This window comes from Miniopterus schreibersii (assembly GCF_964146895.1).
Source record: "Miniopterus schreibersii genome assembly, chromosome: 20".
Lineage (NCBI taxonomy): Eukaryota > Metazoa > Chordata > Mammalia > Chiroptera > Miniopteridae > Miniopterus > Miniopterus schreibersii.
The window spans coordinates 12,373,995-12,397,624 of NC_138122.1; the positions used below are offsets into that span (position 1 = coordinate 12,373,995).

A 23,630-nucleotide genomic window follows, 5' to 3' on the forward strand; every position below is an offset into this window, starting at 1 on the left:
TCCCTATCCCACAGGGAGCAGCCACTCGAGGCCTGGCCCGAAACAAAGCCCAGCCCGCACCCGGTGCCCTAGAGCCTCTCAGTGGGCACAGAGGGAGACTCGTGAAGGAGGGGGCACTCTGTGGAGGACAGGGGGACCCGTGCAAAGGTTAGAGGTACATCCGGTTGCTGGGACTGCCTACACTGGCCCCCGGGCTTCACTCTGAGGGTACTGCCCCAGGGCAGGGGTGGGGGCCCAAGGGCACCCTACGACAGGCCAAAGTCAAACCAGATGGGCTGGGGGCCTCGTGGGGCAGGCGGGCCATTCGTCACCGTTATCTGCCCCGCCGCCGAAATCACAAACACATTTTTAAGTGAAGGACTGGCTGCCACCGGCCTTCGAGCCCTGATGCCGCCCAGCTGTGGCCACATTGGGCGGGGGTAGGGTTGGGGGAGGGTATGGAGAGAGGGTGTGGGGGGGTAGCAAGCGTGGCCTGAGGGAGTAGTGCCTGCTGCCCCCAATATGCCCCCTAAGCCCCAGCTTAGACCCCTCCAGAGCTGGGGTGCAGGAACTGAGGAGCACTCCCAGCTCTGTCCTGGGCACCCCTGCCTTCTGCCTTCCTCCCAGAGCCTTGGCATCACAGATTCACCCTCTGACTCACACACTGATGTCAGGGCTACTTGGGGGGACAGAGGGGCTCCAGAGGGGCTCCAGGTGGGGAATATGCCTTCTACATGTGGCTGGTGTCTCAATGGTCATTTCATGGGATGGGGTTGGGGGCAAGACCCAGGGAGGCAAAGACAGAAATAGGGGCAGGTGATGGAAGGAGACAAGATGAAGGGAGTGTGAGCCTGGTGGCTGTCACCAGAGACCCACCCTGGGCGTCATACAAAGCCAGCTGAGCCTCCGCGGCATGGCTGTCTCACTCTTTCCATGGCGGGCTATGCAGGTGAGCATGGGTGCAGGTAAGGGTGGGGCTTGGATCTGTCTGGCCATCACTCTGGGAGCCAAATGCAGGTCCTGCCTGGCACCCTGGACCCTCAGGCAGGCCCACGGGGGTGGGAGGCGCCAGGAGAAATGGCCTGTGACGGGGGTGGGCATCCCAGGCGGGAAAGCAAACAGTGTCAGGGGCTAATGAGCGGGAACCGGGCCTGGGGCCGGGGGCCCAGGGAGGGGCACAGCCATCGCTCATCCTGACAGGCGGGCGGTGAGGGGGGGCTGGGGACCAGAGATGGAGGGGGAGCATGAGAGCCAACAGAGGGTCCCTTGGAGACCCGACACCAAACACAGACAGACAGAGGGGGGGAAGCCAGGAACCTTACCCCCCCCCCTCTGGCTCCCATCCCCAGCTGTGGCCTCAGGGGACCTGGCTCCAGCATCTCCCCTGGTTGGCTGCCCCCTCCCCCACCTGAAGACTTAGCAGGACAAAGGAGACTGTGCAAGAAGGGGGGCTGAGCCTAGAACCAATGTATTGTACGCTGAGGAGCAGGAATCTGGGGCCTTGAGGCCCTGCCCCTCCCTGGGTCTCAGTTTCCCCATCTTTACAAGGCAGAGGAGGGCAGGCACGCTCTGAGGAGCCTTCCCCCTTATGACTTTCTATCATCATCGCTCTTCCCTCCTTGTGTACAGTCCCAGCTGCCCTCAAGGTCCTCACCCTTTTGGATAGTCCTCCCCCAAAACTGGATGCCTCCAACGGGCCCAGTAGTAGTAGGTGGGCTGACTCCATATCTGAGGGAAGTGGCCTCTCCAGCCCTGCACATTAAAGCTGCTGCCCCATTTCATACGTGGGAAGACTGAGGTACAGTGTAGGGAAGGTAGATGGATGGGTCTGACATCCCTGCACCCCAGCCCTGGCCCAAGCACAACTGACTGAAGCTTTTTGCCTCCCATCTGCCCTGAAATATTAGGGTTTCAGAGCCCTCCTGAGACCCTCCTGGCCCAGCCCTGGCCCCAGTGCCCCAATGACAGCCTGGCTGGCTGAGTGGCCTGTAGGTGCCTGCCTACAGGGTGTCCAGGCCTCAGCCAGGAGGGAGGGGCAGCCATAAATTCACACTGCCAGTCGCCTGCAGGATAAATGTGTCATCGACTGCACGATTTACAAGCGCACCCCTGGCCCAAAAGGCAGAGAAAACAAGCCTCTGTGTACACATGGCTCGGCGGGCAGGGCCTGGCGGCTGCTGGGGGCATGCGGGCATGGCGGGCCAGCAGACCATGCGCACAGGGGAGGTGTGAGGACACAGACACGTTCGTGGGGGTGTGGGGACACGGACATGCTCACACAGGAAGGCGAGGTTGTACGTCTCTTATATAATTGCATCCTTATATAAACGCAGTGTTGCAATCGCATACACTCCCACGTCACAAGGTGGCACAGCATGCTGGGGACACTCAGTGGGCATGCCGCTCAAGCATGTGTGGTTAGCCTCGTGTTAGACCCATACCCTCAGAGGAGCCAAACCCAGGAAAGGGAAGACAGGAAGGCTCTCTGAATGCTTGCGCATGCATGTGGGTGCAGGTGTGTTTGTGTGCACATGCATGTGTGCACATGTGTTTTTGTGTATTATACATGTGCTTATGCATGCAGGTGTGCAGGTGCATTTGCACATGTGTTTACATATATGGGTATACATGTGCTTTGTGCATGTGTTTGTGTGCATGTGTGTATATGCATGTGTGTGTGTGCCTTTGTGCATGCGTGTCTGCACATGTGTGTACCTTCTCATTCCCAGACAGCCCATGAGGGGACCAGGTTGGGGGGACCAGGGTCACTGCACAGGGAGCAAAGCAGAGCGGGAGGCCAGCTGGCCCGAGGAGGACACGGAGATGAGGGGGCGCAGGCACAGGGCAGGTGGCGGGGCCTCAGTCCTGTTTGGGTCCCACCTGCTTTGACGGTGGGGTGTCTTGGAGGCCCTGCCGGGCCGGCCACTGAGCACACCCCAGACACCGATGCTAGAGAAGCGAGGCCATGGCGCAGCCTCACCCCTTTACGGTCCTGCTGCCAAGCCCGCAGGCTGCCATGCCCGTCGTCCACCTTGTCCACCAGGACTCTGTAGGACGTTTCCAGGCTTGAGGCTCCACTGGTGCCAAACCCAGTTTCCTGCTGGGACCCAACCTGGCACAATAGCCCAAGCCTGAGAATGTGGGGCAGGGGGGACACTGAGTCAAGTTCCTGGAAACCCCAGGGAGCACTCAGAGGACTGTGAGGACTCTGGGAGAACCCAGGGAAGATGGAGAGGAGTTGGGGGAGGCTTTAGGAGGTCTTGGGAAGGATTTGGGGGGACTTAGTGACTCACAACAGCATCCCTGAAGTCTGGCGAGGACTTGGGAGCTTCGTGGAGTAGAGGCTGCAGGTCAGACTCAGCTGTCGATCAGCCTTAGCTGTCAACACCCTTCCATGGATGGTCTGGGGACATATTTGTGTTCTAGCCACTCCTCCTGCTGGCCTTGTCACAAGAGGCTCAGGAGGCCACCTGAGAGGATTCTGGTGGCAGCAGATGTCCAACCCAGGGAGAAGGGGCTGACTGACGTCCTAGAGACCACTGAGGCAGAACCATGGCACCCCCAAATAAGGAGAGGAAGCCCCACACCAAGGGCCCACAGAGCAGACACACCAGGGCCCTACTGAACAGGGACCTCAGACCAGGGACCCCCACAGAGGTTCCCATAGCAGGGACGCACAGAGAAGAGACATGAAGAACAGAGACCCCCAAATGAGAGACCTGCAGTAGAGAGACCCACAACATAGGAACCCCCACCAGGGACCCCTCAGAGCAGAGGGTGCCTAGATGAGGCATTTACTGCCAGGAGAGAGAGAGCCAGGTTGTTGTCCCAAGTCTGCCCTCCTTTCCCATGAAGAAAGCTGATGGTCTCCTGCACCCATCGATGTGGACATCTCAGAATGGCACGTGCATGGGCTCCTCTCCCTGCTCTGGGTCTGTGTCATGGGTGCTCTTCCAGGCTCGCCCCTAGGCTTCGCTCCTGCAGGGAGGCAGGGCAGCCCCAGTGCTGTAAGCACCTTTAGTGGGCACACAGGGGCACTGGCAGGCATGCTAGGACAGGAGGTTGTCAGGGGGGCCCACCCCTCCCAGCCCTGCCTAGACAGAAGCTCTTTCCTTAGTTGGTGCAAAGACTGGCTGGAATTCTTCAAGAGCATCTTTAAATAAACAAAGCATAGAGAAAGCAACCCCCCAGTACAAAGCACATCAAATAGGTCTCTCCGCAGACACATGGCAGAGCTAGGCCTTTGGTCCCTACACAGGCACCTCCTCAAAACTCCTCCCAAGCCTGTGCACCCCCCTCCCCTTAGGAGCACCACTGCCCAGCTATGCCCTGGGACCCTCACCCCCATATCCCCCAACCTCTAGCGCCAGGCTGCAACCTCCCTCTTGGGGGTGGGCATGCCAGGCCTATCCACATACCTGGGCAAGAGAACTGGCTGCCTTGGGGACCCTCTATTTCTCTGGGGTTGTCCATTAGGCAAAGCTTGAAGGATTCCCTTCCAGACCCTCACACTTCTGAGGGTTTCTTTACCGGAGTAGGGGCACAGTGACCTTGTGGGGATGGCCCCAGGATTCTGACTGGGACAGAGGTGGAGAAAGCAGCACTTGGGCAGGTGGGGAGGGCTGGGAAGGCTGGTGCCTCCCCTCCCCCACCCCTTGCCACATGAGGGTCTGTCTGACCCAGAGCCCCTCAATTTGTCCCACATGCTTAAACAGGGTGAGATGAGCCCCTGAGGGACACTGGAAGTAGGGAGCTGGCCAGTCTCCTTGGGCTGACCCCACCAGGAGGGGTGGAAGGAAGAGTGGGGTGTTTATGTTGTGTGGTCTGGGGACCAAGGGACCTGCACCCCAGCCCTCCCTCACACAGCCGGTGGCCTCCAGGCAGGGCTGCACACTGTTGGGAAAAACAATGATTGAGAATAAATAAATGAGTGGGTGACGGCTCCTCCTGCACACTCAGGCACCCTCCGCCCTCTCCCTCCTGCAGGCTGAGCTCAGCAGACTTCTCAGGCCCTTCATCCCCTGTCCTTTCCCTGGAGAGGTGTCTCCGGACAGCACAGAGCTGCTCCCTCAGTCTGGACTCCCCAGGAGGCCTTCCCAGTCCCCCTGTGGACACACTGGTCAGTGCTCTAGATGTCTCAGGGAGAGGGGCAACTCAGGAGGTTTTTTCTGAAGGTCAAGGGGACTGTCCGAGTGACAACACCCAGGCCAACCCATGGGACACTCAGTGCCTCTCTCAGGCCCAGAATTCCAAGAGCTCCAAAAATCTTTCAAGATGAGCAAGTCCCCGTCCCCACCCTCACCACTCTGAGACAAGCCACGAAAGACTTCATGGTGGACACTGTACATTTCCTTGTGTCCAGGTGGCCTTAACTCTGCCACATGAGCCCTGAGGGCTTGTCTGCAGGACAGGCCACCGGAGCAGGGTTCACTGAGGCCAGCCTGGCTGGGATTGGGGTTCTGGACAGTGGGGGTGCTGAGCACATCCTGCAAGTCCTGGGAGCACTCCCATGGGCTCTCTCAAGCTTTGGCCACTAAGTACTGACCCCCAGGGGGTGCGCACACCTGTGGAGGGGGCCCCACCTGGCCCATCTCTCAGCACCCTTTGTCCAGTTGGCCTCAGCACCCTGGGGGGTGGGGAGGTGACAGGAAAGCAGGTCGGAAAGAGGGACAGATGGCATTTCCCCTGAGGCAAAGTGGACCCCTGAGAAGGCTTCACTGAGGACCACTGACCCCCAGTCCCTGCAGGGCCAGCCACTGGGTCTCCTAATAAGACAGGACGTCTCCCTGTAGACAGAGAAGATGAGGGCAGTGACTGTGCATCCAGTGTAGACAGCACGGGGTGTAGACAGCTCTGGGTGTGTGACTGTGCTGGGGAAAGAGAGGTCGAGGCCAATGGATGCCCCAAGGGCTGTTTAAGGAGGAAGGGGCACAGCTAAGGCCAGGCCTGGTTACCGGGACCAGTGACCCCCAAAGGCCCCCCTCAGCCTGGGGGCAGTGAGGGGAGAGCCCCTTGCTGATTTATGGTCCTCCAGGGTAGACAGGAGTTAGGCTGCTAAGGCCTTGCTCCCTCCCTCCTCCTCCTCCCAGCTGGGGGTCAGCTGGGGTAGGGTGGCTCTCAGCTGGTTTCCAGATGGGCCTGGTGGAGGGAGCACCCAGGGGTGGAAAGCCAGACACCCTGAGTAAAGACGCCTGGTGGGTGTCAGCCAGCCCCATAGCTGCCTTTGTCTCTCTCTGTGGTTGTCTTTCCATCTCTCTGCCCGTCTCTGTCTCAGGCTCTGTCTCTGTCCCATGCAGCCCCCCTTCACCATGGCTGCCTGGGTGGGTAGGGGTGGGAGCTGGTGATTTATCACCCACTGCCTGTCTTCTATCGGAAACGCCGGGGGTGGGCGCAGACTGTGCAGTGAGCTATGGGCCCCCAGGGCTCTACCACCCACCCCAATGTTGTTGCTCTGTCTGGTCGGCGGGTGCACCCCCACCACCACGACCTGGCCAGGGGTTCGGTCCCCCAGACCTTCCCAGGGCCTCCTCCGCGGGCCTTACTCAAGTCTCCGCCCAGTGAGTGGCCAGCCCCTCCCCAGGCTCCCCCTCGCCTCCCCAGGCTGCAGGGGGGGCCTCTGGAGGACCCCTCCATCCCTTCCCCCACCACCAGGTTGGTCGGGAAGTGGCAGAACCTCTGTTCCAGTCCTCTAGGGAGCCCCCTCCAGGCCTCCTACCCGGCGGCATCTGAGGCCAGCCCCTCACTGTCGCCCCTTCCCGTCCCGCAGCCTCTCTGCCCACCCCCGCCTCGGTGCACACAGCAGGGGCTCAATAAGTGTTTTCGGAGCAAACAGGCGTCGGGAGGGCGGAGGGCACACCTGGGCTGACCCCCCCACCCCTCCGCCCGGCGGAAGAGGTCCCTTATCTTCCCGGTTGACGGGCTGTCAGCAAGCCCCGGGCGGGTGGGGGGGCAGGGAGAGGGAGGGGAGGGGCGAGGGGAGGGGAGGGGGGAGGGGGAGGGGCGCGCTCCCCTCCCCGTCCGTCAGCAGCCCACGGCGCACCCCTCCCCGCCCCCATGGGGTGTGCCACCCGCCCGCCCCTCTCGGCGATCCACAGCCCGCCAGCCTGGGCAAGTCCCCCGTTTTTTGGCCTCCGTTTCTCCGCGGGCCCTGGCTGCCCGCGCCCGGCGCCCACCTCGCCGCCCGCCCGCGGCCCGCGTTTCTGCAGATCGCGAGCGCCCTCTGGTGCCTCGGGGCCGCGGCGCGCGAAGGGAGGATGGGACGGGGTGCGGGGCAGCACCCACCATTTCACGGATGAGGACTGGCCCAGGCTCCCAGCGGAAGGTCGCAGCAGTGTCTGCCTGGGGATGCCGTCCGGCCCGGCGGGGGCTCGCTCTGTCCAACCCTTTGGCCGGCCACTCACTCGCTAGCTGGCCGCATGAAGGCCTGGGATGGGGCTTGAGCCGCTGGCGGACCTCAGGGGCACACGCCTAGCTGGACAGTTTGCTGCGCCGTGTGTCAGGGAAGCTCCCTGCGGAGGACATGCTCGAGTGGGACCTCGAGTAGTGTGGACAGAATTACAGCAGGAAGGCACAAAGAGAGGTTCAGAGCCACTGGCCTGGTAGGGGAGGGTACACCGAGGCTGGGCCTTGATGGAAAGCGGAGGGTCCTGAGAGCCCAGGGAGGCTGGGGGAACAGAGATGTGGTCTGAGAACCCCTGGAATGCAGGGAAAGGGGCCCTGAATCAGCCAGCCTGAGCGCCGGAGATGTGGTGGGGCTGGGCAGGGTCTTCGAGTGGGCCCCCACCTGTTCCCATCTGGAAGGAGTCTGAGGCCACAGAGGGGACCAGCCTGTCAGTGGGGAATGGGCGCTGGAATTGGTAAGTGTTCCAGGAGATGGAGGACAACAGTGGGGTGAGGGGGAAGGTAGGCCCCCTGGTCTGGGGCAAGGGGTCTAAGCTCTCCCTCCATGAACAGGGCCATTCAGGGGCGCTGAGCTGGGACCATCCACTTCCCTACACTCCTTGGAGGCTGAGGCCCAGGGTCAGTGCATAGAGGGTCATCTCAGGGTCAGGATTGGGACTGGGGGCTACCAGGCAGCTTGGAGAAGGTCAGCCATCGAGGCCAGGCCAGTGTTTCCCTGTGGCCAGTACTTGGCAGGAGCAGGTCTAAATCAAGGAGAATTGGCAAGAGGGGCAGGGGAATCCTGGAAGAACCATGGGGTTCAGCTGCCCCATCCACTGATGAGTGGGAAGTTCTTCTTTAGGTCTGACACATTGTATTGTCAGCCTTTTTCCTCCACCCTGCCTGCTAAAGCCCCCATGTCCTCCCTCTCACCCGGGCACCGACCTAGGAGCCCTCAAGCCTGTGAGCAGTGAGCAGTGAATCTGGGCTCCTGCTGACCACACCCCATAGCTCCTGCTGGGGCCTCGTCCTACACCCCAGGGGAGCCTCCTCTTAGCTGGGGTCACCTAGGACCCTTGGGGCTACTTTCTCCTGGGCCCTGCATTTGTCCCCTTGAGGGCCTCAGTGAGGAAAAGAGAGGATCCCAAGGGCCTGGTCTCAGCCACGGAGGAAGCTCTGGGCCCAAGAGGAGACCCATCTGTGGGATCTGGTTTCCTTCTCTGGAAAGTAGGGGGAATGACCCCTTCCTGCACCATGTTGGGACTAAGTTTAGGAAGTTGCCTGTGTATCTTGCTGTGACGACGACTATCACCTCTGACCCCCACTAAGGGCTCTGGGGGTGCTGGGCCACCCCTGGGGAGAGCAGGATGGCAGTTCATTTGTACAAAGGAGCCACCGTCTCCGATGTGTTGATAAGCCTGGAAGGACAGCCGGATGCCTCGCACCTGCCTACAAAGGCTGGGTGGCTCCTGCCTCACGTCCCACCAGTAGACCCGAGATAGCATCAGCCCAACCGGAGAGTCATCCGTCTTGTCCTACAAAAGCCAAGACAAAGGCCATGTCAGCGGCAGCCTCCCCGACCCGGTCAGTGGGGGTCTGGGCCTTCCTGTGCCAGGCGGCTGAGGTCCAGGCCTGAGGCTCCATTGGGGTCCTGTTTGGAGTCCACAGGAGCAGCCATCATCGTTCTCAGGGCCAGCCAGGTGGAGGCCACATCTGGGTGGGAGTGGGGACACATTAGCTCATGGGCACCCCAGGTCCCCTGTAAGCAGCCTGTGTTGCACTGGAGTGCCCACAATGGAGTCCCTAGCCCTGATTGACAGCCAGGGGTCAGGGGTGACTTAAGGCCCTGAGAAGCACCTGGCTGGTCTGCACAGTTGGAGGTGCCTTCCCACAGTGAGTGGTGGCAAGGGGAGGACATGATTTCAGAACCCCTGCAACCCCTGGTGTCCACTCACCCCTGCGGGGACCTTCTATAGACCCCCTTTGCATGGCTTGGACCCCATCCCACCTGCCTTCCAGAGCTTCTCACTAGCTGCCCAGGAAGTACCAGGCGGGCCACCAGACCGTCCTCACCATCTCCAGTTCATCCCTGACTGTTCTGAAGGCTGCCACGGGGGAAACCTCACTGAACTGTCCTCAGAGCCACCTCCTGGCCCCTCACTAACTCCAGAATCTGCCGCTCAGAGCATCCTCTCACAACACTGCCCTGCAGTGTCCTCACTGTCCCCACACTGTCCTCATAGTGTCCTCACTGCCCACAGGGTCCTCACTGTCCACACTGTCCTCACTGTCCACAGCATCCTCACCCTCCAGTGTCCTTGCTCTCCCCACAGTGTCCTCACTCCCCAGGGTCCTCTCTGTCCCTTGTCCTCGCTGCCCCACACTGTCTTTCATGTCCCCACTCCCCACTGTGTCCTTGCTGTCTCCACTGTGTCCTTGCCCTTCACACACTGTCTTCACTGTCCCCACAATGTCCTTTGGGCTTTCCTTCCCACTTGAACTTCTGTGAGAGTCGGTGCCTGGGGAGAGTTTGCTCGCTGACCCCGTTAGGAGGTTATCTGGGGTGTATGAAGGTGTGAGTGTCCCCTTGAACTGCTTCTCAGAGCTTTTTCTGTGGTTTGGGGAAGAGGGTTCCCAGGTGGTGGGTGTAGAGACGGGTCAGATCGGGAGAAGGGTTTATTCTGCACTGGAGTTTGGCGTGAGGGACCCCGCAGGGTCTGGGCTGCGGTTGGTCCCCTGGGCCTGCCTGGGCGTCCAGGGCGCGGGCTCGCGCGTTAGCGGTGGGCTTGCAGCAGCGGGCCCCCGCGGACCGGGCCTGCAGAGGGGGGCGGGCCTGGAAGACGATGCCTGGGTGGAGGAGTGGGTCCAGGTTAGGGCGAGGGCTCCTCGGGGCGGGTCCTGTCGAGCTGGCCGGCCCGCCTGGCTCAGCGCCAGTCCGCTTCTCCTAGGACTCGCGGGCTCCCGCCGGCTCCGCCATCAGCGGGGCGGTCAGCGACGGGCGGTGCGCGGCGCGGGCGCGCAGCCTCCGCAGGCGCCGCAGGAGCAGCGCCAGAAGCAGCGCGTGCAGCAGCCCGAGGCCGAGCAGCAGCAGCTGTGCCACCAGCGTCCCCCAGCAGAGCTCGCCGGGCAAGCAGGCGGCGCGAAGCTCCTGCTCGGTCAGGTAGGGCAGCACGCGGCCGCGGAGCGCGGGGGGCGCGGCGCAGCGCAGGTCGCGGTAGAGCGCGCGCTCCGGCCGGCCCGCCAGCCAGGCCCGCAGCGGCAGCAGGCGGCAGTCGCAGCGCCAGGGGTTGGAGCCCAGGTGCACCGCGCGCAGCGCGGGCAGCCCGTCCAGCAGCCCCAGCGGCAGCGCCGTCAGGTTGTTGCCCGTCAGCACCAGTTCGGTTGTGTCCGACGGGAAGGCGGCCGGCAGCGAGGCCTGGGTCAGGCCGCGGCGCCCGCAGTCCACGCGCGTCCCGGCGCACCGACACGGTGCGGGGCAGCCCGCAGCCGGGCGGCTCGGCGGCGCGAGCAGCAGGAGCATTAGGCTCAGCGCCCCGCGCGGCCCTGGAAGGGAAGCGCCATGGTGAGCCAGGTGGCCCGCTGGGCAACGAGGTGGGGTCCCTCAGCACCTAGAGCGCCGGGCCTGGCTCCAGCCCCCGAGACCCGCGCTCCCCATTGCCCGCAAGCCTTGCCACCCCGACCGCCCCGCGCACGGGCTGTTTCCTCTAAGTCTGACCCAAATCTCTCCCTACTGCAGCCAAAATGACTGGAGCACCTCCCAACCCTCCTCTGCTCAGGGTGTGGCCTGGCCCCGCCATCAGACTCACCAGAGCCCATGGCGAGAGAATGGTGGCCCGGCTTGCTCTGGACCTGGAGGCGTTTGCCCGAGAACCAGCAGATAAGGCCGCCACGCCTCTGCCAGGCCGCGGCGCTCGCGGTACACCGACCACAGCACAGCTGTCCCGCCAGAAATAACCCCAAGGCTGCCTCCACAGGAGCTGCGGCCCCTGATAGGGCTCTATCGCCAGGGCCAGCACCGCCGCGCTTCCGCCCCCAACCCGCCCCAAGGAGCACTCCGACACCCGCAGGACGTTCACCAACATTGTTCTCCTGTCACCAGGACAGGACGGCATTCGCAACTTAACAAAACTGAAGAATGGGGCTTGGGGAAGGGTTCATGCGGGTAGAGGGATGGGAGGGGTAAGGGCTAGGGAACCCAGGGCAACAATGATGCTGGGGAGAAGGGACCCCCAGCCACAGGCAGGGAACAGAAGTCTAGGCATGGGAGTTGCCAGGGGATGGCCCACAGCCCACTGCTCCTGGAGCCCTCCACAAACCACAGCTGTGGGGGAGGGGCGTGGGCTATCACAGGCATCCCAGCCCCATGCCACCATCCTGGCCTGCAGTGGGCTGGTCTCCTTAGGTCTGGAGGGATCCTAAGTGCCTCGGGTGCCCCACCTGCCTGCTGAGCTACCAGGTGAGGAGGGAAGAGAGGACCTGGCCCACACCCCCACAAAGTGAGGTCAGCATATGCTGGGTGGGCCACGGGAGCAGGGGAACACAGCTCCCAAGTCTGCTGTGGCACTGGGGTGGGGAATAGGTCCGAGAACCTGGTGATCTACTCCCTTATTCTGCCTTGGTTTACCTGCCTGCCTGAGTAGGACCTGGAGTCTTGAGTGCTGTGACTTTCTGGGGTGAGGGGGAAATCTCAAAAGTTACAGCCCAACCTAGCTCCTGCTTCCCCAAGGCCAGAGTGAGGGCCATTGCCCAGGCCCCATGGGAACAGATACAAATAAGGGAAAGGGCTGATGCTGAGAATAAATTAGGGTCGGCTGGGGTTGTGACCCCAAGTCTCTGGGTCAGGTCAGGAATAGTCTGGGTCTAGGCCACTCTGGGATTGGGGTTGCATCCAGGCCTGTCAGAGATCCAGATGAATCCAGGGTTGAATCCAGGCTGGTTGGGGTCTAGGGTTGGGAAGGGACAGTCCAGAAACTGGCAGTATATCCATGGCAACGTGGGACTGGGGCAGGGTCACTGGTCCTGCATTTGCTGTTTCATCTTCTGCAGCATCTCTTGCATCCGCCTCAGCTGGGGAGTGGGGCAGGAACGGAAGGCGGGGTAAGAAATGAGATAGGAGGGTCCTGGCTCAGTCCCCCACCTCCAGCCCCACCCCCACCCCAGCTCCATGCCCCACCAACCTCCTCATCCTTCATCCTGATAAGTTTCTCTGTCTCAGCGTCAGGGGTGGGCAGTGGCAGGATGGGGATGGGGCTCTCCATGCGGCTGTCCTGGGTTAGTTTGCTAAAGCGGGGACAAGAGGAACAGTACAGTGCTGCTGGGAGGTTCAGTCAACCCCACTACTACCAAGCCTGCCTTCCTGAGCTCCCACACCTCTGGGCTGGGCTAAGGAGACAAGGTGCTGGGGAGCCAATTTGGGGGCTGGGGCAAGGTTCAAGTCTGGGTGGGCAGCCAGGACAAAGCTTGGTTACAGAGATTTGTCTGAGGCCAGGAGGTGCACGTCCAGGTTTGGGACGGGATGATGCACCTGGTCATCTGCTGGATGCAGTGTGCGCGGTAGTTCTCGTAGTGCACGTCGCAGGTCACGTCCTTGAGGTCATGCATGTGTGTGCGGATGAGCATGTTGCGCAGCTTCACGAAGTCGCAGTGCGCCTGGTTCTCCACTGCGGGGCGGGAGTGAGCAGTGGGTGGGACACCAGCCAGAGGAGCCTTCCCACCCAGCATGCTGTGCCTTATACCTGGACTCACCCTCCACGATCCCCCAGGGGTACAGTCGCCCCCGGACTCGCTGCCCCTTGGCCTCCACCACTGTGTTGCTGCCGATTACCGCGAAGGGTGCACTCTCCTGAGGAGGGGCAGGTGCAAGGGCTCACGCCCAATTAATATGGGTTAGTGTTGGAGAGGGCCATAAGCACTCAAGCGCCTGGTTAGCCCCTCCAGCATCACCATCAGTGACCTCTCCCCAAAGAGATCCTGGTGTCATCCCCACTCCCCACCCCTTCTGGCCTCTCTGCTGCTGGCTGAGGCCAGAACTCATGCAGCTTACATCCAAGGGCTATGACTGAGCCTATGCCTCCTAGTGAGGCCCCTGCTGACTTTGGTTGGGGCCAAGGGCCTGCCCAACCCTGCTCCTGGCCTTGTGACCTCTTGTCCCCAGCATGGGCTTGGTTATAACCACTCTAGATGCTGGGGCACTCAAAGCCACCCCTACCCTCTGTTGCACAGAATTCTGGGAGACAGTGCATACGCAGCCCACTTGGCCACCGGCTGGGCCCTTCTGCTGGTGACTCATGAGAAGACTGAGGAGCGGGCTCAGGGAGGGGGCCTGGCCAGAAGCTGTGCCTTTGGGTCCTGGCAAGAGCTCCATGGCTCACTCACCACGAGGGACCCAAGTACACAAGGCGGGCAGGAACATGGGCGACCCTAGCCCTCTCCGGCTAGATGAAGAGACTCCACTGCCCAGACTAAAGACCCTTATCGCAACCCCCAGCTGGACCCTGGCACTCTGCCCCCTCCAGGCGCCAGGTGAACCGGACTTCTGTTCCCTCCCTGCCCACCGGGCTGCTTGCTCACCTTCAGCTCCCGGTCCTGCTGCTTGAACTCCTCATCCTCGTCTGAGTCACACTCAGGGAACTGATACACATGGATCCCAAACTTGTCAATCTCTTCCCGGATCTGCAGTGGAGCACGGCTGTCAGATTTAGGGCTGGCCAGGTCCCATGGGCCCCGTGGGGTGGTGCCTGCGGTCAGCACACCTGGTGCTCTTGGAGCCCAGTTCCTGGGTCAGACCCACCCCACACTGGCTCACCCGCTCCTTCAGCTTCCGGATCTCACTGGGGACCAGACAGTCGGCTTTGGCAATGAGGGGCACGATGTTCACCTTCTCGTGCAGAGCCTTCATGAAACCCACGTCCACTGGCCGCAGCCTGCAGGGAGCAGCCAGCTGGTGAGGGGCCGGTGGGGGCGATGGTGGGCGGGGAGGGGGGGGCCTCAGGTGGCTCTGCGGAGGTGGGCGGCCCCGGCCTCGGGATGGTCACGCACCCGTGCCCAAAGGGAGAGATGAAATACAGGCAGCAGTGCACCCGGTTGTCTTGGATGTTCTTGCGGTTGAGTCCGCTCTCGTCACGAAAATACTGCTCAAACTGCTGGTCCACGTAGTCCGTAATGGGCTTCCAGCTGTGGGCAGGAGGTGCGTGAGGCCGGGCTGTGAGGGCAGCGCGCCGGCACCAGGGGAGGCTGCGTCAGCCTGGGCGGGCACCGCCCCCGCCAGGCCTTCCTCACCACTCAGAGTTGTTCACCGCATCCCCGAAGCCTGGCGTGTCCACAATGGTGAGCTTTAGCTTGACCCCCTTCTCCTCGATGTCCACTGTATGCTTCAGGATCTCTACCGTCTGGCTGATGCGCTCTGTGGGGAAGGTAGATGTGGCTTGGAGGGGCCCCTCTGACCCTCACCCCTCACCCTGGGCAGCCAGGGTCCTATTCTCATCCATCCTAGTGTTTGGCCTTGACCACAAGGCCTGACTGTGTTTCAGGCCACTCCTGCTGGACCCTGAAGAGAAGACCCATGCTGTGGGGAGAGAGAAGGGGGGCTGGGCCTGGAAGAGCACCCTTTGAGGGGTCACACAGGAGGGGATGGTAAACCAGTGCCCGGACAGCTCGAGGGTTCACTCACCCTCAGCACTGAGAAGCTTCCGGTCCTTGTACAGGTCGGTCAGGAAGAGGCTGTGGACCAGTGTGGACTTCCCCAGGCCTGACTCACCTGCCCACAGGTACAGTGAAGGGGTTGGATTAGGTCTGAGGCCCCACAACAGAACCTGGCCAGCCAGTGCCCCAGCCACCCCACCTCGGAGACTGGCCCACTCACCGGCCACCATGAGCGTGAAATCGAAGCCCTTCTTCACCGACTTCCGGTGCACCTGGTTGGGCAGCGTGGCAAAGCCCACGTACTGCTTGTCAATATCCTGGGGGCAGGGGCAGGCAGGTCAGGGGTACTCTGGGGCTCCTGGGCAGCCCCACGCCCTGTCCCCTATCCAGCTCAGGCAAAGAGACAGCAGAGGACAGAGTCCCCAGGGTGAGGTATTTCAGTGGCAGAAAGGGGATGAGGGCCTGTGGGGAAAGACCTGGAGGTAGGAAGGCAGGTCAGGGGGTGGCTGGTGAAGGCACCCTTGCCCCAGCCTCAGAGAAGGGCTTTGCAGGGTCCCAAGACTCCGTGTGTGTGTGTGTGTGTGTGTGTGTAGGGAGAGACCTCCGGCTGCAGCAGACACAATCAGTGTCCCTTGAGTGGACAAAGGCACCAAAACCCAGACTCTTCGGACATGCCCCAGGCCCTTCATAGGCAGGAGGAGCCCGGTCTCAATACTCACCCCTCCCGAGTGTACCAGGGGGTGGGAGGCCCCGCGTGGCCCGGATCCAGCCGCGGGGGTGGCTGGCTGCAGCAACGTCGGAGCAGGGGCTATTTATAGATACCGGCGCTGAGCCTCCCCCGCCCGCGGGGTCCCGTGCCCACCACCTGTGGACCCTGGCCCTGTGGGTCCCTGTGACATCTCCGGGCCCCGGGGCCTGGCCCGGCCGGCGCGCACACACTGACCCACATTCCACTCCCCTCTCCACACACACCTTGAGCCGCCTCTGGGCCTGGGTCCGCGGCGACAGCAGCTGCTCCACCAGGCGGTCCTGGGGCGCTGCCAGGGAGTCCATCACAGCGACCCCCCCCAGACCCAGCTGGCGCCTTCGGACCCCAGACCGGGTCAGGCCGACGCGGGCCCGACGTTCCCGAGGGACTTAGACGCGGTAGTGCCTCGGGGCCCTGTTCCCGTTCGCGTTTTAGGGACACGGGAGCCGAGGCCGGGAAACCCGACGTGGCCCACCCGGGGTGCCGCCGACCCCGGAGGCCGCTCGAGCCATCCCCCGGCCTCTGCGGACCCGCCCTGAGACGCGCGGCGTCGCAGCCACAGCCGGCCCCGCTCTGCACGCGAGCCAGAGGCGGGGCCCCGCGCAGGACCGCCCCGCGCTGTCGCCGGGAAACGGTCGCCTGGAAATTGGGCCGCGGGCGGAGCCACCCGAAAGCTGCCGGGAGGGCAGGGCCGAGCCCAGGCGTAGGGGGACGCGGCGAGGACGGGGAGCCCCACGGCCCGACCCGCGGCCTCCGTCCAGGCGTCGGGACAACCGGGGTAAAGGGGGGTAAGGTGGGGGCGGGGCGGAGGAGCCTGTGGCCGCTGCGTCCCGCCCCTCCAGAGGTGCGCGCAGCTTCTGTCCGCCAGAGGGCGCCGAAGGCCGCTCCCGGGCCCCACGCGCACCCACGCGGGACCGGCGCGTGCACCCTGCTTTCCTCGCAGACTCCGCCCGAAAGCCGCCGGCGGTGTCACGGCGTCCGCACTACCCACGGGCGCACCCCTCCCGACACTGCCCCCTCCCCTCCGCCTGAGGCTGAGCCGCCCCTCCCCCTCGTGGGTGCATGTTTGTGTGTGTGCTCGGGGCTACTTGAACCAGCGTGGCCCCCAAGGTACGTGAGGGAGCCGAACGAGGACAGAGCCCACCTTCCCCAAGAATCAGAGCCAACCTCCTGAGCCTAGACACCCACCCACCCCCTGCTATATCCACCCCGCCCCCTTCCCACCCAGAGGAGGCGACCAGTCAGAGCTCTAGCCACTGACCCTGCTCTACCTCGAAACTTGGAAGCTGCGGCCAGCACGTTGCTCCACTAACCTGAGGCCACCCATGCGCTGCCCTGGCTGTCCCCAGAAAGCCCTTGCCAGCAGATGTGGAGGTGTGTGGAGTGGGACCCCATCCCTGCACCCATTCCCTCTGAGCCCCTCTGACTGCTCTGACCCACAGAACTGGGAACACAGGGATTGGAGAGCTCCAGCGAGCTCAGCCCTTACCCCCATGTGGCCAACCCCAGGAACCACAGCGGTCTCCTGAGCCACCAAACCCTCACCATCCCCTCCAGTACCCAGCTAGCATCTGAACGAGAGTGCCAGCTGGACAGGAAGGGAGGTCTGGCAAGGAGTTAGGGTGTGGGCACATGCCCCCTAGACTATATGTGTTAGTAGGGACAGGAGGTCCCCCTACTGTGGAGGAGCCTCTGTCCCAATGGCCAGGATTGTGGTGCTGCTGTAGGGCCTGGAGCCACTGGCACCTGGTGAGGAGGAGTAGGCCCACAGCTGGGAACAGGAGAGTTTTTTATCCAAGAGAAGAGTGTGGAGAGCGGAGGGAAGCCACAGGGCCCCCAGCTTTTTCAGACAGGCTCCCAGTTCTTGCTCCAAGAAAGCTGCCTCGTGGTCATGCTGACCTGCAGGAGGCCTCTGTGCTAAGTCTACTTTAGACATGGCCCTCAGCCCAACACCCACCCTGAAGACTGGCATTTCAGGCCCAGGGCATCTCCAGGAAGACAGACAGACCTGGGTCTGGGTTTGGGCTGAGAGGGGGCCTCAGCACTCCACAGCCTGGTGTCTAACAGAGTTTGTGGCTCCCAGATTGCTTCATTTTCCCCACTGGTAAGGCACAGCCTCTGCGAGGCATAGCTCCCAAATTGCCTGCCCCATCACCCAACTGTGCCCAGACAGGGCCAGTGGAGTCCCTGGGAGAGCCCTGAGGAAGGGGCCCTGCCACTGCCTTTCTATCACCCTGAAGCACAACAAATTCTCAGGGCTTCCCAAACCCTAGACACAGCTGTGCCCACCTCCTCGAGCCTGAGACTCTCGAGGCATTTCCATTCTTAGAATCACCCGAGTCAGTTCTGGAAGCAGTCACCAGAGCCAACAGAGCCTCCATCACTGCCTGAGACTGCGTGGGGATTGGAGGAAGGGGCGCAGAGGGCCACCAGAGCCCTCCCTACTTCCTAAAATGGGCTCCCCCTACCCCCTTTCACAGAGTGTGGACAGGCTACCGCTCAGTAACACCAGCAGTGGTAACAGTGAAGCCGCGTGTGCTCTCTCCTGCCCCAAACACCTGGGTGCATGGCCCTGCTCCCAGGTCTCCCCCTCTGGCTGCATGGTGCCCTCTCCCTCAGGTCCTAGGGGCAGGGGATAGGTTAAGATTGCACCTAGCTGACTTCAAAGCAGGGAGCAGACACAGGCCTAAAGGGGCTCACACCCCAACCAGGGGAGTCCCTGGGTGATGCTGGCCAGCAACTGCCTGAAGCAGTGACTGCAGGCCCAGGAGAAGCAGTGGGGGCTGGTCTTCCAGGCCTTCCCTCTCTCTCCCTCAAACAATGGCCTGGCGGCATGTGTCCCTGCATCTTAGGCATTGTCCAACCCGCCTGTGATGGGGAGGCAGTTCCCAGCCTGGACTCCCTGGGGAGCTCCTCACTGGCAGGGTGAGGTTGACACGAGGCCCCTCCCCAGGAGCCTCACAAGTCCCAGGGCGGGGTGTGTCCCTGCCAGGAGACTGGCATCAGGCAGCCAGTGACTCCCAGTCCCCACCCCACCTACTGGGCTGCACCTAGCCCACCTGTCTCAATCTGGGCCAGCACTTCAGGGTTCCACACAGCAATCTACCCGGTGTATGAGCTCCCATCCACACCAGGGCTGCCAGGGCCACCCTGGTGCCAGAGTTGGGCCCTTCTTTTCTCCCCTAAACATGGCTGTTTTCAAGCCTGAGAGGCCCCAGCAGGGCTGCTCCAGAGTCCGCAGCCCACCTGGTTACCCACCCCCATCTCACTCTCTGGGTCTCCTCTCTGTTTAACCCTGAACCCATCTGGGTTTCACAGTGGGTGGCCAGACCAGCCTCCTGTTGGGTCCTGCATTCCTGGAAGGTGGGGACCAAGCCAACCCCTTTGGATGGCCACAAGCCTATTTGTACCCACTAGGTTGGAAGACCCTTGCTGGGCTTGGGGATGACTCAGACCAGGTCTCCGAGCCTCTCAGCCTGGAGGAGGCCTGGCCACAGATCAGCCCACTCAAATTGGTGTGGGGAGAGAGAGAGGCATAAGATACAGAGGATTGGGGTGGGGTGGGCAGACGCTCCCCTGTGGGGGGCTGCTCAGGGTCTCTGTGAAGGCTGGTGACATAGAGACCCCACCCCCAGGCTGGTGCAAGGCCCCCCAGCCTGTGGCCCGCCATAACCAGTGGTCTCACTCCGGACCCTCAGCACACGGCCTAAGGCCAGGTCAGCTTGAGGATGCAGGCGCTGGACCAGTGGGAGAAGGGCAGCTGGCCGGTACACCCATCCGGAGAGGGATGCACACGCCTGCTGTGAGGGTCAGAGGCCAGGCCCCTTGGCATGGCGCCCACTCCTCCCATCCGCACCCCCAGGCGCTGCAGCACTGCCCAAGCTGACAATCAGTTATCGCGACAGGGTGGGGTGAGGGCCGGCGGGGGTGGGGTCTCGCCTGGGCGCCCGCAGCCTTGGTGCCACAATGGGTGACAGCCAGCGGGGCGAGCGGCCACACGCCCGCACGTACCTGCTTGTCCTCTGCTGGGTCGGGGTCGGGGTCGGGTCGGGGTCCGGGTCCGGGCGGTTCCGGGCCGGCGAGCGGGGGAGAGACGGAGAGACACGGTGAGAGACGGGCAGGCGGCGGGGACAAAGGCGCGCGCGGGCGCGCGGGCGGGCGCCAGGCTCACCTGGAGTCGCCAGCTTGCTCTTGTACCGCAGGCCTGTGCTCATGGTGGCCGCCGGCGGGGGACGTGCGGCGGCGGGCGCGCGGGCGGGGCGCGGCGACGAGCGGCGAGGCCGAGGCCGGGCTGCGGGGTGACCGGCCCTCCGCGCGTCGCCGCCCGCCCCGCCCGCGCGCCCGGCAGCCAATCGGCGCCCGCCGCGCCCACGCGCGACCCGGCGCGGCCCGCGGGGGCGGGGACCCAGGCGCCCCCCACCCGCGCCCGCGGCCTGGGGGCCACACCCTCCCCTCCATCCGGCGGAGGTGCCGTGCCCACTGCCGGACACCCAGCCCCACCTCCCTTGTCCCTTTGCTCACTCCGGACCGCTACGCCTTCTCTCTCAGCTGCCCCCGTCCAAACCTGGGCCACGGAACACCTTGCCCTGTGGCCCTTGTGTTAAAACTGCCTCTTGGGGTCTGGCTGCCTCATGCCAGCTCCTGCTCTGCAACCCGCCCTGCTCTGCAGATTCCGGATCCTGGACCTCCTAGATTCCGGATCCTGACTTTCTGTCCTGGAGCGCAGTGACCCGCACTATGAAGGGAGGTCCGGGGCTTGCGCCCCATTTACATGTGAGGAAGCTGAGGCCCCAGGCCTGCAATGAGTACATGGAACTCACGAACATGAGTGCCTCCCATCCTCTCTGTCACAATCACACTCCTGGTACCCGCAGCCTGGACCTCTTCTTGGAGTGCTCCCAGGTGGCAAGTCTGGAGCCTTTGGTCTCTCAGAAAGGGACAGTCAGACCTTTCTTACTGGTCACTACCTCTCCAGGTGAGGGTTCCTTGGAGGGAGATGACCTGCTGTACCCTCCACAGGCAGGAAACCCTCCTCCTGCTCCAGCCTCTTATGTGCCCCTTGCTTCCTCTATTGGCCCATGGACTGGGGGAAGAGGGTCCTGGAGCTCCTTCATCTCTGAACCACCAGCACCAAACACGGAGTTGTTTGCTGTGTAGAAGTCACATCAGCAGCACCATCGCTCTGCCAAATTCTGTGGCCAAAGCCCACCCCTCCACCCTTCCCTGGACTGGGAACCTTCTTCTGGTCCAGACCTGTGACAAGTGTGGGGACACTTCACTGCTCCAACCCCTCATCCAAAGCCTTGGGACCTGGTGTGTTCAGAATTCAGAATTCTTTGTATAAATTGTACATTATATGACAACTCTATGGAACCTGGGGCTGTATCTCGTAATGAAACTCATTAAGATTTTTGGCAGGGAGCACTACTATTCAAAGGAACTGGGAGGAAGACCATAATAAATGGATGCACATCAGTTCAGGTCCCGCTTTGCCACCAAGTTTTAAAAACCTTGGTTTCAGAGCTTTGGAGTATTTAGAATTGTGGATAAAGGAATAGGGCCAGAGGGGACACTTGAAGTGCCAGAGAAGACTTCTGATCCTTCATCAGCCCTGAGGGAGCCTGTAGCTTTGCAAATGGTTCACTTGGACATTTAGCAAGGACTGTCCCATGCAAGCCCGTGCTTGTGGGGACAAAGGAGAAGAAATAGTCCCTGACTAGGCAGACATGCCCCTGCAAAGAGCCCTGACAGTACTGCCCTCCTGGGGGCTCAAGGGAGGGGGCTCCAGGAAACCCTGGATCAGGGGGTTTGAAATTGGCCTTGAAGAGAGTGGTCAAGGCATAGTTCAGCCAGAGGATGGGAGGAGCACATGAACAAGATTGAGCTTTGAAGCAATTCTGTTGACGGGAGACAGAAGAGACAAAGTACACCACATAAACATGGTCTTTTTTTTTTTTTTTAATATGTCTTTATTGATTTCAGAGAGAGGGATAGAGAGAGATAGAAACATCAATGATGAGAGAGAGTCATTGATCGGCTGCCTCCTGCACGCCCCCGACTGGGGATCAAGCCCGCAACTCGGGCATGTGCCCTGACTGGGAATCAAACCGTGATCTCCTGGATCCTAGGTCAATGCTCAACTGCTGGGCCATGCCTGGCCGGGCAACATGGTCTTTCTTCTTAAGGTAAGTGTGCTCCAAAATATTACAGACAGAAATGCAGATAGATTAGACAAACGCAGCATTTCAGATCTAGAAAACCAGTGTGGGGGACCGGGAGCTGCTACCCGGAAGGAGAAGTCAGGGCAGGCCTGGGTCAATGTTGCTCCTTGCCCTGGGGCTGTGGTCACCCATGACTGTGAGTCCTGGGGACAGCCCCGAATCCCACCACAGACACACCAGAGCTGCCTTCTGTCCAGTTGAGAGACCCTCAGGGTGGCAGCACCCACTGCTTGACAGGCAAAGTATCTGTCTGAGATATTGTCTAAGTCAGGAAATGGGCCACAAGGGCACTGGCCAGCAGACTCCTAGGACGTGCCTCCAGTTCTGCCCAGTGGGACAGCGTAAGGCCTCTTTCACTTTTTCCAGCCTGGGCACTGCCAACAGAATTGTCTAAGCAAAACCCTTACCCAGCTCCTGTCCATCAGACAGCACATCGAGAAGGGGCAGGAGTAGCAGGGTGTGGCCTGGACACACCGCCTTTACATACTTATGACTTGAAGGAAACCCCAGCCTCCCTGAGTGGGGCTGCGTCTGCTTCCCCAGCAGGCAGACAAAGTGCTGGCTGTGATACAGAGAGCAGTAAATAAAAGACTCCTGGGTGGGAAAAAAATGCTACTTTTTAATTCATAAGGAAAAGAAGTTAATGAGTAAAAATATAAGCTACGCCCAGAAAAATCTGTTCAACTAACTTGGGCTACAAATAGCTTGACGCTTTTCAGAAAAATAACACAATTCTTTTAAATTCTCAAGAGGCTGCATTTAGCCCGGTGGTGTCTCTCTTCCCTCTGCACAGACTCGTGGGTGTCTGTGTGTGGTCACATAGGATGGAGAAGGAAGGAGCTAGTCGAGAGATGGCCTCAGAGTCAACCACAGTGATGGTGGGTGGCAGGCAATGCAGGTACCAGAGTCCAGAAGTTTGCTGCAGGTGACACGTTAGGTGAAGCAGGGGCCACCAATGACAAGGCTCTAGAATACTCAGTCCATCTGAGGACAAGGCAGAGGCCAAGCTGAGTGAAGCAGGTGAGACACTGAGACCCCTCACAGGGATTGGAGGGAAGGGGCCTGCTGGTGACGCCGGCCCACAAAGGGCAGACCCTGTCCTTGAGGAGAGGGCTACAATGAGAGGAGGCATGTCCCTTTATCTGGACAGTGCTACAGCAAAGAAGGACCTTAAATCTGCTCAAATCACATTTAATCCACTGAAGAGAAATCTTCATAACATGGAATGAAAAGCTAGCCTGCGTTCCAACATCAGGATGGTACATGGGGCCGCAGGCCCTGAGAGGCTGCAGACAGTGGCGTAAGCCCGGTCCAAGCACTCTGGAAGCTAGGGGCTGGATGGGCAGCATGGAAAGACAAGACCCATCCTTCCCTTTGGGACTTTAGGCATCCCAGAAGCCAGGAGCCCTGAGATACCCCTTTCTGCTTGGACTGTCCCCTGGAGAAGTCCTGGTGGCGGGTAGATGCTCCCCATGCCTGGCAGCTTGTAGACCACCCCCCAGGGGAATGTCAGGAAAGGCCCAAAGTAAGGCTCGATGCTGTGAGTCACACAACTCACCCCAATTGGTCCCAAAGTGGGGCTTGAATCTTCGAAATTACTTCCAGGAGTCCGTTGTAGGTGTGGGACCAGCGTGCTGAGCAGGCCAAGATAAAGCTCAGTG

General features: G+C 61.6%; 2 protein-coding genes across 7 annotated transcripts; both read right to left on the minus strand.

Moving 5' to 3' along the window:
• Nucleotides 1–10,018: 10,018 nt before the first annotated feature.
• On the minus strand, nt 10,019–12,287 carry GP1BB (glycoprotein Ib platelet subunit beta). Its single transcript, XM_081122847.1, has 2 exons — nt 11,166–12,287; nt 10,019–10,902 (listed from the first exon to the last, which is right to left on the minus strand). The coding sequence occupies exons 1-2, from the start codon at nt 11,173–11,175 to the stop codon at nt 10,304–10,306; spliced, it is 609 nt and encodes a 202-aa protein (XP_080978973.1). The 5' UTR covers nt 11,176–12,287; the 3' UTR covers nt 10,019–10,303.
• Nucleotides 11,427–20,077, minus strand: SEPTIN5 (septin 5). 6 transcript variants are annotated; one of them, XM_081122833.1, is made up of 12 exons: nt 19,920–20,063; nt 19,760–19,773; nt 15,221–15,317; nt 15,029–15,115; nt 14,638–14,761; nt 14,398–14,532; nt 14,165–14,282; nt 13,930–14,031; nt 13,105–13,201; nt 12,884–13,019; nt 12,537–12,639; nt 11,427–12,426 (listed from the first exon to the last, which is right to left on the minus strand). In XM_081122833.1, exons 1-12 carry the CDS (start codon nt 19,960–19,962, stop codon nt 12,370–12,372), a joined length of 1,113 nt encoding a protein of 370 aa, XP_080978959.1. In that variant the 5' UTR covers nt 19,963–20,063; the 3' UTR covers nt 11,427–12,369. The 6 variants fall into 6 exon arrangements, with proteins under 6 accessions (XP_080978959.1, XP_080978956.1, XP_080978957.1 ...); XM_081122830.1 differs by having other exon boundaries at nt 19,760–19,770; nt 19,920–20,049; XM_081122831.1 differs by lacking the exon at nt 19,760–19,773 and having other exon boundaries at nt 19,920–20,077.
• Between the last annotated feature and the right edge of the window lie 3,553 nt (nt 20,078–23,630).